The 19,160-nt window shown below is 44.0% G+C and overlaps 1 protein-coding gene across 1 annotated transcript in view; it reads right to left on the bottom strand.

Annotated features, from left to right (window-relative positions):
• LOC126095544 (myrosinase 1-like) overlaps positions 1 to 19,160 on the bottom strand; it is a 182,795-nt gene that overhangs the window by 137,123 nt on the left and 26,512 nt on the right. The window contains exon 3 of the mRNA XM_049910323.1: positions 9,575 to 9,709. Within this exon, the coding sequence (XP_049766280.1) occupies positions 9,575 to 9,709 (135 nt within the window). The remainder of the gene's footprint in view (positions 1 to 9,574; positions 9,710 to 19,160) is intronic.

Below are 19,160 nucleotides of genomic sequence, written 5' to 3' on the forward strand. Positions count from 1 at the left end.
AGGGCACTGGGAAGACAAACACTTAAATCTTTCTGTGCGAGCTCTGATACATCTTATTTTATTATGATGGTCATTCCTTCCCATTTAGGTGGTCACCAACAAAATATGTTCGCACTCTGAGGTGATGATTGGTGATTGAAATTTTATGAGAAAATAGTGTCGCAACGAAAAACGTCTTTGTTTTAATTATTGTCCCCCAATACACATCCGCTGCACTCTCTCCCCCGTTTCGCGACAGTCCAAAACGAACTGGCCTTCCATGAACTTTTTCGATGTCCTCCGTCAATCCTATCTGATACGAATCACACACAGCACAGCAGTACTCCAGGAAAGGGCAGACAATTGTAGTGTAAGTAGCCTCTACAGAAGACCTGTTGCATTTTCTAAGTGTTCTGCCAATAAATTGCACTTTTCATTTGCTTTTCTCACAACATTATCTATGTGATCCTTCCAATTTAAGTTATTCGTAACTGTAATCCTAAAGTATTTGAGTTTACAGCTCTAGATTTGGATGTTTTAGCCAGTAACCGAAATTTAACGCATTCCTTTCAGTACTTATGCGGATAACTTCACACTCTTCATCATCCGGAGCCAATTGCCACTTTTCGCACCATACAGTTACCTTGACTAAATCGTTTGCAATGTCTTTTGATCACCTGATGACTTTATAAGACGGAAAATGACAGCATCATCTCCAAACAATCTAAGAGAGCTGCTCCGATTGTCTCCAAAATTGTTTATGTAGATGACGAATAGCAGAAGGCCTATAACACTTCCTTGGGGGACGCCGGATATAACTTCTGTTCTACTACACAATTTTCCGTCGATTACTATGTACTGTGACCTTTCTGACAGGAAATCAGGAATACAACGGCACAACTGAGACGATACTACACAGGCAAGCAATTTGATCATAAGGCGCTTGGGAGAAACAGTGTCAAAATCCTTCTGGAAATCTAAGAACATGGAATCAATCTTACATCTCCTGTCGATAGCCCTCATTACTTTGTGAGAATAAAGAGCTAGCTGTGTTTCACAAAAACGATTATTCTGAATCCATGTTGGCTATTTGTCAATAAATCGTTTTCTTTGAGGTAACTCGAAATTGATTAACTTCACAGTTAGGTGGAATATTTTATAAGACATTATATTCACCGTTAACTGTAGAAATTATTTGTATCACACCAGCAGTTTCGGCGTTTGGGCCGTTTTCAAGAGGTACTGCAAAAGCTTTTTAGTTCGCTTCACTGCTGCACATGTGTTAATTTTAACAGTGATATATTTTGGAGTTACATCGTTGGCCTTACACTGCTTGTTACTTTACTCACTGAGCTGTCTTCAGCAACTTAAGTTTCGTACGAAGGTTAAGTTGCTGAAGACAGTAGAAGATTAAACTGCTGAAGACAGCGGGATGTATAAAGTTTAACAAACAATGTAAAGCCAACGACGTAACTCCAAAATTTATCACTGTTAAAATTAAGTCGTCTATAGCAACGAACTGAGCTAAAAAGCTTTTGCACTTTCACTCGAAAATGGCCCAAACGCCAAAATTTCAACTGTGAAATAAATAATTTCTCAAGTCAACGACGAATATGATGTCCGTCACAAAAAAAGTGAACTCTTACTGTTCCAACGCAGTATGTGTCCCAAAATACTACTACAAATCGACGTTAACGATATGGGTCTGTAAATCAGCGGATTAACTTATTTCCCTTCTTGGACATTAGTATTACCTGTGCAACTTTCCAATCTATAGGTAGAGTTCTTTCGATTAACATTCGACCAGATTCTCTCTGGATTTTGTGCCAGAATTCGAGAGAGTTTCATTGTGGGAACTATCAAAAACATCGCGCACTATCCGCCCCGATAGCTGAGTGGTCAGCGTGACGGATTGCCGTCCTACGGGCCCGGGTTCGATTCCCGGTTGGGTCGGAGATTTTCTCCGCTGAGGGACTGGGTGTTGTGTTGTCTTCATCATCATTTCATCCCCGTCCGGTGCGCGGGTCGCCCAATGTGGCGTCGAATGCAATAAGACCTGCACCAAGGCGGCCGGACCTGCCCCGCAAGAGGCCTCGACGCCAAACGCTCATTTCCATCTCGCACTGAAGTTCGCGCTACATTTCAAGCTTCTTTAAAAACTTCGCCATTCTTGGGAGTTTTGCCTTTTTTGAAAGTTGGCATGCTTTTTTCGTAGCTTCTGCAATAGTGTTCGGAACTGTTTTGTGTACCATGGGGAATCAGTACCATCTCTTATTAGTTTATTTGATTGCCGTTGATACTATTCATTTTAATCAGCAGTCATTCGTTGACATCCTCAAGAAAATAAAGCTAGTCTGAAACGACGTAATGGTTAATCTGGACGTCACTTTTTACGAGGATGCCAGTACTAAACATCCTAGATCTTTTGGCCCAACAGTTTCCGATTGGGATCGCTAAGGTGTACCGCCATGCCTGAACGACAATGTACTTCCAATAATGCAACGACTGTTATGAGATGACAAGGTGATGAGATCCCTATTATCTCCGGCCATCTCGAACTCGCTCATGGAGCGCTTTGAGGAGCAAGCTCTATACTCTATCAGATTGCATCTGTGTTCCTTCCTACGGTACGTAAACGACACCTTCACGATATGGGTTCATGGTGAAAATGCACTGCAGAAGTTCTTTGACAACATAAACAAAGGTCACACCAGTATTAAGTATAGTACTGAGGTGCAGACGAATGGTAAGCTTCCGTTCTTGGATGTTTTACTTGAGCGAAAGGCAGAAGACTGGCTTGGTCATTCCGTATACAGGAAATGTACGCCCACTGACTGGTACTACAATGTCAATAGTTTTCACCAACATGTACACAAGAAAGCGGACCCGAAAACGTTAGTACACAAGGAAAAGACTGTTTCTGACGATGATCTGCTGTCCGAATTTCAGCATTTGTGACGCGTGTTCAGGGAAAATGGTTACAGAAAATGTGGGCTAACGATTAGCTAGAAGGATACCAGGTACAGAAAACTTAGGTCTATGAGATCCTGGCGTGTATGGTGTCCTCAGTGACTGCAATAGCATTGGCATATGATGAACTATTCGCACTGTTACTGAGCGTTCTGCAGATCACTTAGGACGTTAAATGAAGGTAACTTGAGAAGTATGCCGGGACTGAACATTGACTGAAATTGGAATAATCAGCAGCAACAGTTTTTTGATAGACACCAGTGCTACACATTCAGTAAGGCATGACGGGGGGAGGGGGGGGGGGGGCAGCGTCACCTGGCGAGGAACGACTGTTAGTCAGTCGCGCGCAAGGTGAAAGTAGTATCAGTGAACGTGCTGTCCGTGTGCAGAATGGGGAAGGCGCGCTATCTATCTGAGTTTGATCGAGGGCGGATTGTGATGGCCCTAAGGCTCGGCACGAGCATTTCGGGAAGTGCACGACTTGTCGAACGTTCGAGGAGTGCTGTGTTGTCTTCAACACGTGGCGAAATGAAGGTGAGACCCACGTCCCGACGTCGTGGAGTTGAGCGTCCACCCCTCGTTACAGATGTCGGATGTCGTAGGCCGGGCAGACTGGTAGAACAGGACAGGCGGCGAACTGTGGCGGAACTAACATCAGACCTCAATGCTATGCAGAATACAAGTGTGTATGAACACACAGGGCACCGACCACACCTAATGATGGTCCTCCGCAGCCGACGACCCATGCATGTGACAATGTTAACACCACGACATCGGTAACTACGACTGAAATGTGCACAAAGCCACCGGCGCTGGACGTTGGAGCAGTGGTAGAGCGTTACATAGTCTGATGAATCCCTGTATCTTCTTCTTGATGCCAATAGGAGGGCGCGAATCCGTCGTCATCCAGGGGAAAAGCTCCTTCACACCTGTACTGCGGGACGGAGACAAGCTAGCCGTGGCTCTGTTATGCTCTGGGGAACATTCGCGAGGGCATCTATGGATCAACTAGAGCTCGTGCAAGGCACATTGGCGGCCAAGGAGTATCATGCACTGTCTGCAGATCACGTACATCCTTTCATGACGATCATGTTTCCCAGTGGCAGTGGCATTTTTCAACAAGATAATGCTCCGTGTCACGAAGCCAGGAGTGTCCTGGACCGGTTCGAGGAACACAGTGGCGAGTTCCAATTGAAGTGCTGGCGCTGCAGCTCGCCAGATCGAATATATCGGGGATGTGATTGAACGTGGCGTCACAATATATATAAATGACCTAGTAGATAGTGTCGGAAGTTCCATGCGGCTTTTTGTCGGATGATGCTGTAATATACAGAGAAGTTGCAGCATTAGAAAATTGTAGCGAAATGCAGGAAGATCTGCAGCGGATAGGCACTTGGTGCAGGGAGTGGCAACTGACCCTTAACATAGACAAGTGTAATGTATTGCGAATACATAGAAAGAAGGATCCTTTATTGTATGATTATATGATAGCAGAACAAACACTGGTAGCAGTTACTTCTGTAAAATATCTGGGTGTATGCGTGCGGAACGATTATCGGGTTGACGGAGGAGATAGAGAAGATCCAAAGAAGAGCGGCGCGTTTCGTCACAGGGTTATTTGGTAACCGTGATAGCGTTACGGAGATGTTTAACAAACTCAAGTGGCAGACTCTGCAAGAGAGGCGCTCTGCATCGCGGTGTAGCTTTCTCGCCAGGTTTCGAGAGGGTGAGTTTCTGGATGAGGTATCGAATATATTGCTTCCCCCTACTTATACCTCCCGAGGAGATCACGAATGTAAAATTAGAGAGATTAGAGCACGCACGGAGGCTTTCAGACAGTCGTTCTTCCCGCGAACCATACGCGACTGGAACAGGAAAGGGAGGGATGACAGTGGCACGTAAAGTGCCCTCCGCCACACACCGTTGGGTGGCTTGCGGAGTATAAATGTAGATGTAGATGTAGATGTAGAGCTCATCGCTCCCCTCTCCGAAATTTACGGGAATTAGGTGACTTGTGTGTGCAGATGTGATGCCAACTCCCTTCAGTGACGTATCGAGGCCTCATTGCTTCCATGCCACGACGGGTCGCCGCTGTTAGGTGTGCCAAAGGTGGACATACTGGCTATTACGTAGTTGATCATAATGTTCTGGCTATACAGTGTATTACCGTGCCATCCACATTAGTCAGTGATTTTAACTTCTGGTACCAATGGCACGACGGCGAACGCTATCGAAAGCTCGAGTAACGACGCTTCATTTCAAGTTTTTTTACTGCTCTATTTATTTACTGGTAATGACAAAAGTTATACTACGTGCTTGTTTCGGCAATTGTCATTATCCATTGTACCTGAGTAGATAGAATAATAGATGTAACATTGTGCCTTACGCCTGTGTAAGTCTATGTATACATATGTTTCCTTCGTAGGAAGTTCTTGAAAGATCAGGTGTTTTCACCGAAGTGAGGGGGCTTGTAAATTGAGAAGATTTTGATATAAAAATTTTCTGTGTATGATACCGACCCATACGCGGTACCATACTCAAAAACACTTTATATGAATTGACTTTGGCTGGTGAAGCCTACGCAATTATATGGGAAGATTTTTAGTGAAGAATGACCATATGAAAGACTGAGGACACAATGCATAAGCACGTTAGAAGTATTTTATCTGGTGTTAGCTCAAGAACATCCTGCAGAGACCTTTTAAAAAGTCTTTGTATTTTGACAAAAATGAATATAATTAGGACCAAAAACCAGTCCCTACACGTGAAAACGTGCATTCAACTGCATTAGTGACTGTATTTAAAGTTTTGCAGTTGATGTGGTATAGTTTAAAACTAAATTGAAGAACTTTCTTTTGGGCGACTTTCTACTCCATTGGAGGGTTCCTTAAGAGAAACTTAATGGTTTGGATTATTTTGTAATTAACATTAGCATTTTAGTACAATAACCTTTCATATTATTAAGGCAATTCGTTCTGCTAGCTGATTCTTCTATCGCTTATTGGTGGAACTTCACAGATATAAATCAAAGTCCCAATATTGTGGATGTTCTACACTATTAATTTATTTCGTCAACCGGTTTTCGGCTTGCAAGGTCATCTTCAGACTGTCTATAGATGGCCTCTTAAGCCAAAACCCTGTTGCCGAAATAAATTAATACTGTAGAATATCCACAATATTGTACTTTTCATTTATAAACATTTTGTTCTATTGTAGTTCATTAAAATGTACGTCTTTGACCTCTTTCTGCATCCCAGCCCTCTCGACGGGATCCTCGGAGCACAAGTAATTATAATGTTGTAAATATAACGTAACCGGCATATGTCAATTGCTATAGAGCAGTGTATCACCGAAATATCTCAAGATATCTCGTTACGCTACCATGAACTGCTGCACTTCTCAGCATCAACTCCAACTTCAGTACAGCTGTCTACGCTCAAGTGAAAAGACCTCGTACGCGGCACTGACATAAACGGAAAATACCCAACAACACAACGTACTAAATAAGCAAGCTACCTACGCATCATTACTCGAGACACCGCTTCTTACTTGGTCAGTAAATTACTGAAAATGCTGTCTGTAGTTTGCTGCATCCACATTTGGACCTGTACTGTAGCCACATGGATGGGGCAGTTCAACAGTTACTTTCTATTCTGTGATTTCGTCATGGCCTTTGGATATTTAAACAAGGAAGTTTGCACATTTTGGCTCGACAGATACAAACACAAAATATCTTGCCCGTGAAAGGTTCAGATCGTCATGTTTTAATAAACGTGCCTTGCGATCTAGGCTGTTATGATTAATTACAAAGATTATATTTTGATTGCAGTTTGATGTTTTCAAAAATAATCTTGCCCGTACCTGGTAGGGGTAGGGACAACGGAAGTGGTGGGGGCTCCGTTGTTAACGGCCGCCGCATGGTAGAGTAAGGGAAGTTTGATAGCATAGCTTACAGCCAGCGATTCTGCAAACGATCATATTTATTGATTATCATATAGGATGATTGGCCGGGATTGTGTAGATTCAGCCAGCTAATGCGTGCACAACGTGCAGTTTACCTCTGCGGATGTTAGAGTTCTCTCTTAAGTGTATCTATTGAGTGAAGGTGACTGTAATAGATCTGTGAATAGATGTGTGTATAGTGTAGTGTTATGCTTGTGCTGTATGACGTAGAAGGTAGAGCGGTGAAACTTGCATTGCCTCTTTAATAGCACCAATGTGATCACCAGGTTTAACAACCCCATATAACAGATGGATCACCAGCAACGTGGTCACATTCGCTCACTTTATGAAACGCTGTGGAGAGGTTTGGAATATAATCCAGGATATTAGCACAAAGTCTGGTGATCAGGAGCTTTACGCAACCACCAACAACTGTATTACTAGGTTATTTGGAAATTTGTGGTAAGCTTCTATGGGACCAAACTGCTAAGGTCATCGGTCCCTAGACTTACACACTACTCAATCTAACTGAAACGAACTTACGCTAAGGACGACAGTTACACCCATGCCCGAGGGAGGACTCGAACCTCCGACGGGGGGAGCCGCGCGAACCGTGATGCTATGTTATGACAGTGCCTCTACACCTACGTGATTACTCTGCATTTCACAATTAAGTGCCTGTCGGAGGGTTCAGCGAAACACCTTCAAACTATTTTGCTACCGTTCCACTCTCGAACAGCGCCCGGAAAAATGAACACTTCAATCTTTCGATGCAAGCTCTGATTTCTCTTGTTGTAGTATGATGATCATTTCTTCCTATGTTGGTGCATACCAAAAAAATATTTTCACACTCTGAGGACAAAGTTGGCGAGTCATGAAAAGGCTCCGCCGCAACGAAAAACGCCTTTGTTTTAATGATTGCCACGCCAATTCGCGTATCATACCCGTAGCCCTCTCTCCACTACTTCGCGATAACAGAAAACTAGCTGCATTTCTTTGAACTTTTCTGTATCCTCTATCAGTCCTATCTGATACGGATTCCGCACTGCACAGCAGTACTCCAGAAGAGGGCAGACAAGCGTTGTGTAAGCAGTCTCTTTAGTAGAACAATTGTATTTTCTAAGTGTTCGGGAAATAAATCACAGTCTCAGGTTTGCTTTCCATCACAACCTTATTTATGTCATCGTTACGTTATTTGCAACTGTAATTCCTAGCTATTTAGCTGAACTAACAGGCTTTAGATTTGTGTGTTTTATCATGTAACCGAAATGTAGCGGATTCCTTTTAGTATTCATGTGGAGGACTTCAAACTTTTCATTACTTAGAGTCAATTGCCACTTTTCGCAACATAAAGGTATGTAGTATTAATTCGACAAATATAGACATTCAAAGTCAATAGTTTCTCTTTAGAATACCGAGAAAGAAAGTCGGAATAACAACGGACGAATCAAGGCGAAAAGAGTCTGACCATGCACTGTCAGAAGGAAACCCCATAAAACAAAAAAGGCGTAAAAAATTTAATGTAGCAGTCAGCGTCGCATACTATGATGCTGACAATCTAAAACAATGAACATTTGTCACACAGAAATTGAGTGTCAGATCCCCTGACAACGTGTAAGTCAAAGCTACAAATAGAATTCTCTCTTTCTCCTCCTGCTGTGTCTTTTCTAAAACAGGGAAGCCGTGGAATGTGCTCCTAGCAATGTTTCCCACCTTCTCCTTTACTGTGTTTATTATGCGAGTGGACGAGCTAGCGGGTGTTATAACCCTCTCAAGCACACTTTCCAATGAGAATCTAGCTTCCTTGTTTGCCTCTTCTAACGCCATTTAATGGCGTTTCATATAATCTCATGATTTTAGAAATATTATTTATGAAATAATGGAAGCACACGGAGCATCATTGAACTTTTGGTGAACAGAAACATCACCAGATACATTGGAACGTCCAATTCTAAGGCAAGAAGAATACCACATGATCTGAAGGCCTCTAATAAATGTTTTAAAGCTGTCAGCTGCTTCCATTACTTTGCTGTCCCCTTAACCAGAGATAATAACATGAAGCTGTGTGTTAGAGAAAAGAATACAAGCAGAAAGCAGAGGCTATTATGCAAACTTACAGGTATTCAAGAATTCTCTGATTACAAGAACTACCAAGTTAAATGTATACTATTCCTTTGTGCGACCAGTTATTACATATTAGTCAGAAATGTGAACTATGACAGAAGCAGATATGAACAGCCTACAGCCACTTAAAGGAAAATCCTGAGAAAAGTAAATGAGTTAGTGAGAGAGGCAGAGGGTTGGAGAGTAAGGCACAACTACCACGTACAAGAGCTTGTAAAAGGGAAATATACAGTGAAATTTATTATATCTGAAAGAATACGCTGGTTAGGACAAATTGAAAGGATGACAGATGACAGGATGTCCAAACGAATGATGAAAGGCAGATTGTGTTCTACCAGAAGGAAGGGCCGACCAGGATATAGACGGCTGGACAGTATGTTGGCTGACTTATCAAGATGGAGATCCGGCGATGGAAGAGAAACGCGGAGAACACAGTTGTATGGAGGAAGAGTGTTGAGGGAGGCAAGACCTATCAAGAGGTGTAGTGCCAAAAGAGAAGAGGAGGAAGAAGAAGAGGAACAAGAAGAGGAACAAGAAGAAGAAGAAGCTGTGTACTCACCATGGGTGTGATACCATTCTCCAGCAGCAGGTTGATGAGTGCATCGTAGTGGGCGACGCCCTTTTGGTTGATCTCAGTCGGGTCGCCAGTGGGCATTATGCGAGGCCATGACACTGAAAATCTGTAGACGTCCACCTGAAACAACCACGGAAAGGCGTGGAACAGTTGGGGAGTGGCGAAATATCTAAATAGAAGTAGCAATAAATTATTTTGACGATACATCTACAACAAGAAAGGACTATCGTCTAGTGGTTGAATGAGTGAGTGTGCCGAGGTGGTGCTGTGCCCTGGGAGAACTTGCAAGGCTGCTGTGTCCGCTCTCTGAACCCTGTCTTAACACCTCTCTGATATTTTTCTGTGCAAATGTAGGACATATTATAATTATCTAAGTAAGTACAAAGGGCGTTCAAAAAGTTTTGCACAGTCGTCTCTAATTTTTTTTATTTTTTGCAGGATGAGAATGAAATTTTTGGCGAACATGCTTGGAACATTTAGCTGTAAGTTGGTGTATAAAAGTATTTTCTTTTATTTACAGGTGAGCCATAATAGACCGTGAAGTAGATGTTAGGTTGCGACAACGGTCGGTGATGGAGTTACTCTTCAAGAACGGCGATGACACTGCCACATCGATTCACAGGAAGTTGCTTCCTGTTTATGGGGAGGACACAGTGGATCGCAGCAGTATCCAGCGGTGGTTGCAGAGGTTTAAAGAAGGTGATTTCTCTCTACTGGACAATTCACGATGCGGTAGACCATCAATGGTTCAATTGGGGCTGAGCACTATGGGACTTGACAGCTATGGTCATCAGTCTCCTAAAACTTAGAATTACTTAAACCTAACTACCCTAAGGACATCACACAACACCCAGTCATCACGAGGCAGAGAAAATCCCTGACCCCGCCGGGAATCGAACCCGGGAACCCGGGCGCGGGAAGCGAGAACGCTACCGCACGACCACGAGCTGTGAACGACCATCAATGGCAATGAGTGATGTGAATAAGGAGACCATCCATCAAGTCATCCAAAATGACAGATGTGTGATGATACGACAGCTTGCTGAAATGACTCGTTTGTCATTGGGTAATGTGGTATCACTGAGGTACAGTCACTAGGATACAGAAAAATCTGTGCACGTGGTGCCTAGATTATTGACAAGATGAATTAAAACGATGAGGAAGAATGTGTGTGACGATCTCATGAAGACCTTTACTGAAGAGTGGAAACAGTGTTTGAACGGCGTCATTACCCAGAATGAAAAATGGTTGTTTTTGTCCGAATCTGAGAGCGACACCCAATCCATGGAGTTGCGTCATCCGGGTTCCCTCTGAAGAAGAAACCAAGACTTTCACGAACAGCAGGACGAAAGGTGATGGCCTCCTTCTTCTGGACCCAGTCTGGTGTCAATTTCATTGACATTTTGGAACCTGGTTCCACAATTAACCGGGAAAATTACTGTTTGTCATTGGACAAGCTGCGACATGCCATCAAGACCCACAGACCACAGCTTCAGGGTCAGCTTATCAGACTACACCATGACAATGCCAAAACCCCATACAGCCCTTATGACGCAGGAGAAAATCAGGAAAATGGGTTGGAAAATTGTTGCTCATCCTCCCTACAGTCCGGACTTGGGTCCGTCTGATTTTTACCTCTTAGGCTGTCTGAAGGCCTACCTGCGCTGTAAAACACTTGATAGTCAGAAAGACCTTATTTCCCGTGTCAAGCGATGGCGTAAAAGTCAATCCCCAGAATCTTACCAAAGTGAATTTACATCATGGAAAGAACTTTGGGCCAGATGCGTCACAGCTGATGAAGGCTCATTGAGTACCCTCATAGCTGAATGTTTCAAGTATGTTCACAAAAAATTTCATTCTTCTCCTGCAAAAAATAAAAAAATTAGAGACGACTGTGTAAAACTTTTTGATTGCCCTTTGTGTAATAAAATTGTTGCATAACGAAATCAAATGTCCAGTATAGAACTACACTGACAAAACATTTAGTACAATGATTAGGAACTAAACTTGTACTTTCGACGCTTTGGCATGTGCAGAATTTCATAAGCGATAGACTAACAATAAAATATCTAATACATAAATAATGCATTCTCTACAGTTGTCTTATGACACCACATGCTAGACCAATGCAGCCGATGACGAATGGCACATCATCCGTTTCTTTTTTAAGAGGGGTTCAGCTTAGGCTAAATAACTCCCTGTAGGAGTAACGACCAACTCGCGCAATACTGTTAATCAGCTACGAAAGGCTTAGTCTTGAATTCTTTTTTATTAGCACAGCTGACCATACCTACTGAAACTCGTAGCAGCGAAAGTACTAGCTGGAAGGACAAGTAAACCACATATCATCCTCTACATTTCTTTTGCTTGCTTTCGCTCTTGTCGCGTCTCGCGGCAGGTCTCAGTCGGCAGAAATAGGCGAATATCGGAATCTTTGGGTCAAATAGCATATTTACTGCTGCAACTGCTGGCGATCTCTGAGACCCTACAATATTGTACCGGTGGCGAAGCAGCAACAAGAACTCCATTGCTGAACATGAGTGAGCTGTGTAGGCAACAACTATATGAACCAAGTGCACTATTGCTCATAAACCATGTTAAGCAAAGGATGACTGTTCTATAGCAGTCGTTCTCTTATACACTGAAGAGCCAAAGAAACTGGTACCGCTGCCTAATATCGTGTAGGGCCCCCGCGAGCACACTGAAATGCCGCAACACGACGTGGCATGGACCCGACTAATGTCTGAAGTAGTGCTGGAGGGAACTGACACCATGAATCCTGCAGGGCTGTCCATAAATCCGTAACAGTACGAGAGGCTGGAGATCTCTTCTGAATAGCACGTTGCAAGGCATCCCAGATATGCTCAATAATGTTCATGACTGGGGAGTTTGGCCGCCAGCGGAAATGTCTAAACACAGACGAGTGTTTCTGGAGTCACTCTGTAGCAGTTCTGGGCGTGTGATGTGTCGCATTGTCCTGCTGAAATTGCCCAAGTCCGTCGGGAGGTACAATCGACATGAATGGATGTAGGTGATCAGACAGGATGCTTACGTACGTGTCACCTGTCAGTCGTATCTAGAGGTATCAGAGGTCCCATATCACTCCAACTGCACGCGTCCCACACCATTACAGAGCCTCAGCCATCTTGAACAGTCCCCTGCTGACATGCATGGTCCATAGATTCATGAGGTTGTCTCCATACCCGTACACGCCTATCCGCTCGACACAATTTGAAACGAGACTAGTCTGACTAGGAAACATGTTTCCAATCATCAACGGTCCATTGTCGATGCTGACAGGGTCAGGTGAGGCGTAAAGCTTTGTATCGTGCACTCATCAAGTGTACTCGAGTGAGCCTTCATCTCCAGAAGCCCATATCGATGATGTTTCGTTGAATGGTACGCACGCTGACACTTTTTGGTGGCTCAGCTCTGAAATCCGCAGCAATTTGCGGAAGGGTTGCACTTCTGTCACTTTGAACGATTCTCTGCAGTCGTCGTTGGTCCCTTTCTTGCAGGATCTTTTTCCGCAGCAGCGATGTCGCAGATTTGGTGTTTTACCGGTTTCCTGATATTCACGGTACACTCGTGAAATGGTCGTACGGGAAAATCCCCACTTCATCGCGACCTCGGAGATGCTGTGTCCCATCGCTCGTGCACCGACTATACCACCACGTTCAAACCCACTTTAATCTTGATAACCTGCCATTGTAGGAGCAGTAACAGATCGAACGACTGCGCCAGACACATGCTGTCTCATACAGGCGTTCCCGACCGCAGCGCCGTATTCTGCCTGTTTACATATCTCTGTATCGGAATACGCATGCCTATACCAGTTTCTTTGGCGATTCAGTGCAGTACTGTACTATAGTACAGTCCCATTAATATAACCATCGCCTATGTTCGACATCAACATGCAATAACCACTCACGGACGGTAGGTGGCTGCACTAGTAGTGGAGGATATAGAAAGTGTGTCGGGGAGCGGGAAGCGAAGAAACAGTGGAGTCGTCCTATCACGTAAACGGAGCAATTCTTCTGGCATCGAAAAGCTCATAATCATTTGCTTTCAGGCCAAGGGTTGGAGCATTTCAGAAACGGCTAAGTTTGTAAATTGTTCGCGTTTCGCAGTGGTTAAAATATACCGTGTATGGAAAAATGTCACTTTCCAAAACCCGTGAAAAGACAACTGTGGTACACCACGGAAGATAAGTGACAGGGGTGAAAGACGGTTGCGGAAATGTTTACGAGCGAATAGACGCGCAACTATTGAGAGGATAACTATACGGATGAACCAATGAGCTACCGATAGTGTCTTCTCAACGACCACTTTGTGATCGTTACTGCGTATAGGCCTCTGCAACAGGCGTCTGGTTCTAGCACCCATGCTGACTGCCGTTCAAAGCGACGAAGGCTGGAACTTTCACATCAGTAACGCAACTGGACGACCATTGAGTGGCGACAGGCGGTCTTTTTAGATGAACCACATTTTATGCCCCATTGAAAAGATGGCTGCTGGCGTGTACGGCTTGAAACTTCGTTAAGCAAACACCCCACAATAATCGTCGGAAGGGTGCAGGCCGGAGGAGGTGGCGTTGTGGTCTGTGGAATGTTTCCCTTGGTGATCTCGTCATTCCGAAAGGCACAATGCTCAACTCAAGCATGCATTTATCTTTGTGGGACCATGTCCACCCCTACATGCAGTTTGTTTTTCCTTGTCACGATGGCATCTACCAGCAGGACAATGCAACTTGTCACACAGCTTGGAGTCTACGTGTGTGGTTTGAACACCGGAATGAGTTTACCGTACTCCCGGATTTAAACCCAATCGGGAATCTGTGGGACCACCTCGGTTGGGCTGTTCGCCACACGGCTCCTCAACAGAGACACCTAGCGACGCTGGCCACGGCGCAGCAGGGCTCCACATCCCTGTCGCTACCTTACAGAATCTCGCTGACTGTCCCTGCGTGTCTCGCAGCGGTCCGCACTGCAAAATGTGGTTATTCGGGCATTTGAGAGGTGGTCACATTGTGTGACTGCATAGTGTATTAATCAGCCACGGAAGGCTTCATCTACATCTACGTGATTACTCTGCTATTCACAGTAAAGTGCCTGGCAGAGGGTTCAATGAATCACCTTCAAGCTGTCTTTCTACCGTTCCACTCTCGAAAGGCGTGTGGGAAAACTGTGCACTTGAGTTTTTCTGTGCGAGCCCTGATTTCTCTTATTTTATTGTGATGACCATTTCTCCTTATGTAGGTGGGTGCCAATAGAATGTTTTCGCAATCGGAGGAGAAAACTGATGATTTAAATTCCATGAGAAGATCCCACCGCAAGGAAAAACGCCTTTGTTTTAATGATGGCTACTTCAATTCACGTATCATGTCTCCCCCATTTCGCGATAATACAAAACAAGCTGCATTTATTTGAACTTTAACGCTGTCATCCGTCAGTCCCACCGGATGCGGATCCCACACCGCACAGCAATACTCCAGAATATGGCGGACAAGCGTGGTGTGAGCACTTTCTTTAGTTGACCTGTTACACCTTCTAAGTGTTTTGCCAATGAATCGCAGTCTTTCGTTTGCTCTACCTAGAACATTATCTATGTGATCGTTCCAATTTAGGTTATTTGTAATCCCTAAATATTTAGTTGAATTTACAGCCTTCAGATTTGTGTAACTTATCACGTAATCGAAATTTAGCGGATTACCACTTTTTGCTCCATTCAGATTTCTTACTTTACAATTCGTTTTGGTAATCTGATGACTTTACAAGACGGTAAATGACAGCATCATCTGCAAACAATCTAAGAGGGCTACTCAGATTGTCTCCTGTGTCGTTAATATAGATCAGGAACAACAGAGGGCCTATAACAATTCCTCGGGGAACGTCGGAATGTACTTTTGTTATACGCCATGACTTTCCGTCAGTTATTATGAACTGCAACCCTTCTGACAGGAAATTACGAATCCAGTCGCACAACTGAGGCGATATTCCAAGGGCAAGCAGTTTGGTTAGAAGACGCTTGTGAGGATTGGTGTCGAAAACCTTCTGCAAATCTAAAGATATGGAATCAATTTGACATCCCCTGTCGATAACACTCATTACTTCATGTGTATAAAGATGATGATGATGATGATGTTTGGTTTGTGGGGCGCTCAACAGCGTGGTTATCAGCGCCCGTACAATTACCCAATCTTTGCTCAGTCCAATTGCGCCACTTTCCTGGATGATGATGAAATGATGAGGACAACACAAACACCCAGTCATCTCGAGGCAGGTGAAAATCCCTGACCCCGCCGGGAATCGAACCCGGGACCCCGTGTATAAAGAGCTCGTTGTGTTTCACAAGAACGATATTTTCTGTATCCGTGCTGACTATATGTCAATAAATCGTTTTCTTCGAGGTAACTCATAATGTTCGAACACAGTATATGTTCCAAAACCCTGCTGCAAGTCGACGTTAGTGATATGGCCCTGTAATTCAGCCGGCTGCTCCTATTTCCGTTTTGGCTATTGATGTGACTTGAGCAATTTTCCAGTCTAGGTGCGGATCTTTCTATGAGCTTGCTAAATATAGTGCTATTGTATCAGCATACTCTGAAAGGAACCTGACTGGTATACAGTCTGGACCGGAGGCCTTGCCTTTAGTAAGTGATTGAACATGCTTTACTACACAGAGGATATCTGCTTCTCTGTGTCTCATCTTGGCAGTTGTTCTTGACTGGAATTCAGGAACATTTACTTCTTCCTCTTTGGTGAAGGAGTTTCGGAAAACCGTGTTTAATAACTCTGCTTTACTGGCACTGTCATCAGTGACTTCACCGTTGTTATCGCGCAGTGGAGGTATTGATTGCGTCTTGCCACTGGTGTGCTTTAAGTATGACCAGAATCTCTTTGGGTTTCCTGCCAGATTCCCAGACAGAGTTTCGTAGTGGAAATTATTAAAAGCATCTCGCATTGAAGTAAGCTCTATATTTCGAAATTCTGCAAAAATTTTCTAATCTTGTTTTTGTCCTTTTTTGCACCCATCTGCACCTGCATCCTTTGGAGAGGGGGGGGGGGGGGGGGCTGTCACACCACATCCTCGGTAAGTCCCTGATTGAGTCGTACTGCATACGACTACACGGTAATGAAAGGAACAATATCGCACCATTCCTCTGTCCAGTCCCTCGTACAGTTGCCAGATTAAATGGACAAAATTGCCGAACTTTGCCTGGCGAGAGGGATTTGCTGAGCTGAGGGCTCAGATTGAACACAAACACTTAGCAAATATTAAAAATCATATTACAACGAATGCATAATTCTGCTTTCACCATATCTGCATCTACATGAACACTTTGCATTTCACACTTACGTGCCTGGGAGAGGGTTCACCGAACCACTTTCCCTCTATTTTTATGCCGTTCCACTCTAACTGCGAGCGAGGGAAACGAACATTTTTAAACTTCTGTGCGAGCTATGATTTCACTTATTTTATTACAATGACCATTTCCTCATATGTGAAAGGTTGTCTACAAAATGTTGTCGCATTCGGAGGAGAACGCTGGAGATTGAAATTTCGTGAAAAGATATCACAGCAACGGATACGCCTTTGTTTTAATGACTACCACCCTTACCCGAGGCACACTCTCTCCTATTTCGCGATAATGCAAAACAAGCTGCCCTTCTTTAGACTTTTCTGACGTCCTTTGTCAATCCCATCTGGTAAGCATCCCATTCTGCACGGCAGAACTCTAGCAAAGGACCGAGCGAGGTGGCGCAGTGGTTAGCACACTGGACTCGCATTCGGGAGGACGACGATTCAATCCCGCCTCCGGCCATCCTGATTTAGGTTTTCCGTGATTTCCCTAAATCGTTTCAGGCAAAAGCCGGAATGGTTCCTTTGAAAGGGCACGGCCGATTTCCTTCCCAGTCCTTCCCTAACCCGAGCTTGCGCTCCGTCTCTAATGACCTCGTTGTCGACGGGACGTTAAACACTAACCACCACCACCACCACCACTAGCAAAGGACGGACAACCGAAGTGCACGCAGTCTGTTTAGTAGACCTTTTGGGTCTGATAAGTGTTTTGCCAATAAAACTTTCGGTTGCCTTCCCCATAATATTATCATAATATTATCTTTGTGATCGTTCCAATATAAGACATTCGTAGTTTTAATTTCTGAGTATTTAGTTGAAGAATTGTCAGCCTTTAGAGTTGTGTGATTTATCATGTGACCAAAATTTAACAGATTCCTTTTGGTACTCAAGCGAATGAGCTCACACTTTTCATTATTTGGGGTCATTTGCCACTTTTTTGCACCATACAGATACTGTGTCTAAATCATTTCGCTATTGGTTCTGAGCTTCTGGTGACTTTGTTAGACGGTAAACGATAGCATCATTAAAAACATTCTGAGAGGGCTGCTTAGATTTTCTCCTAAATAATTGATATAGATCACCTTGGGGAACGCCAGATATTACTTCTGTTCTACTCCACGACTTTCCGTTAGTTACTACGAACTGTGATCTTTCCAAAAGTCGTACAACTAGGTACGCAACTTTATTGTAAGCCGCTTGTGAGGAATGGTAACAAAAGCCTTCTGGAAATCTAGAAATATGGGATGAGTTGCTGTTGACAGCACTCATTACTTCGTGAGAATAAAGAGCTAGTTGTGTATTACAAGAACGCCGGCCGCGGTGGTCTAGCGGTTCTGGCGCTGCAGTCCGGAACCGCGGGACTGCTACGGTCGCAGGTTCGAATCCTGCCTCGGGCATGAGTGTGTGTGATGTCCTTAGGTTGGTTAGGTTTAAGTAGTTCTAAGTTCTAGGGGACTTATGACCTAAGATGTTGAGTCCCATAGTGCTCAGAGCCATTTGAACCATTTTTTTATTACAAGAACGACGTTTCCTGTATCAGTACTGACTATGTGCTAACAGATTTTCTCGAGGTAATTCATAATACACTGACGATACAAAACGCAGCACCAAAGAATAGTTAATGTACAGTAACGAAATTTCTGGAATAAATCTATCTAGGTAACATATTTTAGTGAGTAACATTACAAGATTACGCACGAGATAAGTCTTTTGCAAATGTGAACTGTTGGTACATTAATAACCAATATTACCGCCAGACTGTTGAATACAAGCATGCGAACGTGCATTCATTGTGAAGTACGGGTGTCGGGTGCAAGTTTGTGCGATCGAGTTGCAAGCCTGTTGTAATTGGTCGGTCAATACGGTGATGGTTAATGCTGTTTGCAGATGACGGAGTTTTTGTCCGATGCTGTCCCATACGTGCTCGACTGGAGAGAGATCTGGTGATCGAGTAGGCCACACACTGTAGAGCACGCTGGATTACGACAGTGTTGTGTGGGCGAGCGTTATTCTATTTGAAAACACGCCTTGGAATGCTATTCACGAATAGCAGCACAACAGGTCGAATCACTAGACTGATGTAGAGATTTGCAGTCAGGGTGCGTGGAATAACCACGAAAGCTCCCCTGCTGTCACACGAAATCGCACCCTAGACTGTAACTCCACGTGTAGATCCAGTGTGTCTAGCATGCAGACAGCTCAGACAGCT

The sequence above is a fragment of the Schistocerca cancellata genome, chromosome 8 (assembly GCF_023864275.1).
Source record: "Schistocerca cancellata isolate TAMUIC-IGC-003103 chromosome 8, iqSchCanc2.1, whole genome shotgun sequence".
Classification (NCBI taxonomy): Eukaryota; Metazoa; Arthropoda; class Insecta; order Orthoptera; family Acrididae; genus Schistocerca; species Schistocerca cancellata.